The following is a 987-nucleotide window of genomic DNA, read 5'->3' as shown; positions in this document are numbered from 1 at the left end:
CGGCGGGGGGAGGATGAGCCTCCCTCTGCTTCCCCAGCCAGGGTGTCGGCGCCGAGCTGATGGGGCTGCAGGTGGATTACTGGACGGCAGCCCAGCCCACAGACAGGAAGAGAGATGCGGAGAAGAAAGACGTGCCTTCCGCCAAAAACACGCTCAAGTGCACCTTCCGGTCTCTCCAGGTCAGCAGGCTGCCCAGCAGTGGCGAGGCCACGGCCACGCCCACCATGTCCATGACCGTGGTCACCAAGGAGAAGAACAAGAAGGGTGAGCGGCGACTGTCATGGGGGGGCGCCATTGGCCCTACCACGTGCCCCGGGCGGCGGGGTCCCCGGGGGCAGGGGTCCCGGGCTCCTCCAGGCCCCGAGGAAGCAGCAGGTCAGCACGGCCCCTTCTCCTCCTAGTGATGTTTCTGCCCAAGAAAACCAAGGACAAGGACGTGGAGTCCAAGAGCCAGTGCATCGAGGGCATCAGCCGGCTCATCTGCACAGCCAAGCACCAGCAGAACATGCTGCGGGGTGAGCGCGGCCTCCTGTCCTCCCCGGGCCCCCGTTCTGTCTGGAACGGGAAGGCAGCCCGCAGAGCCGGGCAGCTTCCAAGTCCCCCCAGCGCGTGCCCTCGCTACGCCTGTTGCCCGAGCCGGGCTTTGGTAGCATTTCTTTGAGGCCCTGAGTGTGTGACGGCTTTTCCAGCTCTGAGCCGCGGCTCCGCGACCCTCTGCTCCCCCGGAAGAGGGGCGAGTGGAGCTCTGGGTGGTCTGCCTGGGACAGAGGGCGCTCGGGGGTCCCCCGTTCGCGGGCTCGGCTCGTGCTGGTGACCCTGGGGGTTGAGAAGGCTGCCTTCTGCCTGATTGGTTCCACTGGAGGATGTCGCCCACCCATCTGCAGACCCTGCTGGGGCGGCAGGTGTGAGAACCAGCGGCCCGGCCACGGGTGGCTCAGAGGGCAGGCGGCAGAAAGGCCTGGCCAGCAGGTCCTCGTCCCCCGAGAG

The 987-nt window shown here is 67.2% G+C and overlaps 1 protein-coding gene across 1 annotated transcript in view; it reads left to right on the top strand.

Moving 5' to 3' along the window:
• PACS2 (phosphofurin acidic cluster sorting protein 2) overlaps window positions 1–987 on the top strand; it is a 20,295-nt gene that overhangs the window by 18,556 nt on the left and 752 nt on the right. The window contains 2 exon segments of the mRNA XM_015566735.1: window positions 38–264; window positions 402–515. Coding sequence (XP_015422221.1) covers window positions 38–264; window positions 402–515 — 341 coding nt within the window.

The sequence above is a fragment of the Myotis davidii genome, unplaced genomic scaffold (assembly GCF_000327345.1).
Source record: "Myotis davidii unplaced genomic scaffold, ASM32734v1 scaffold472, whole genome shotgun sequence".
Taxonomy (NCBI): domain Eukaryota; kingdom Metazoa; phylum Chordata; class Mammalia; order Chiroptera; family Vespertilionidae; genus Myotis; species Myotis davidii.
Note: the sequence above shows the minus strand (reverse complement) of the source record. Positions and strands in the feature narration are given on the sequence as shown.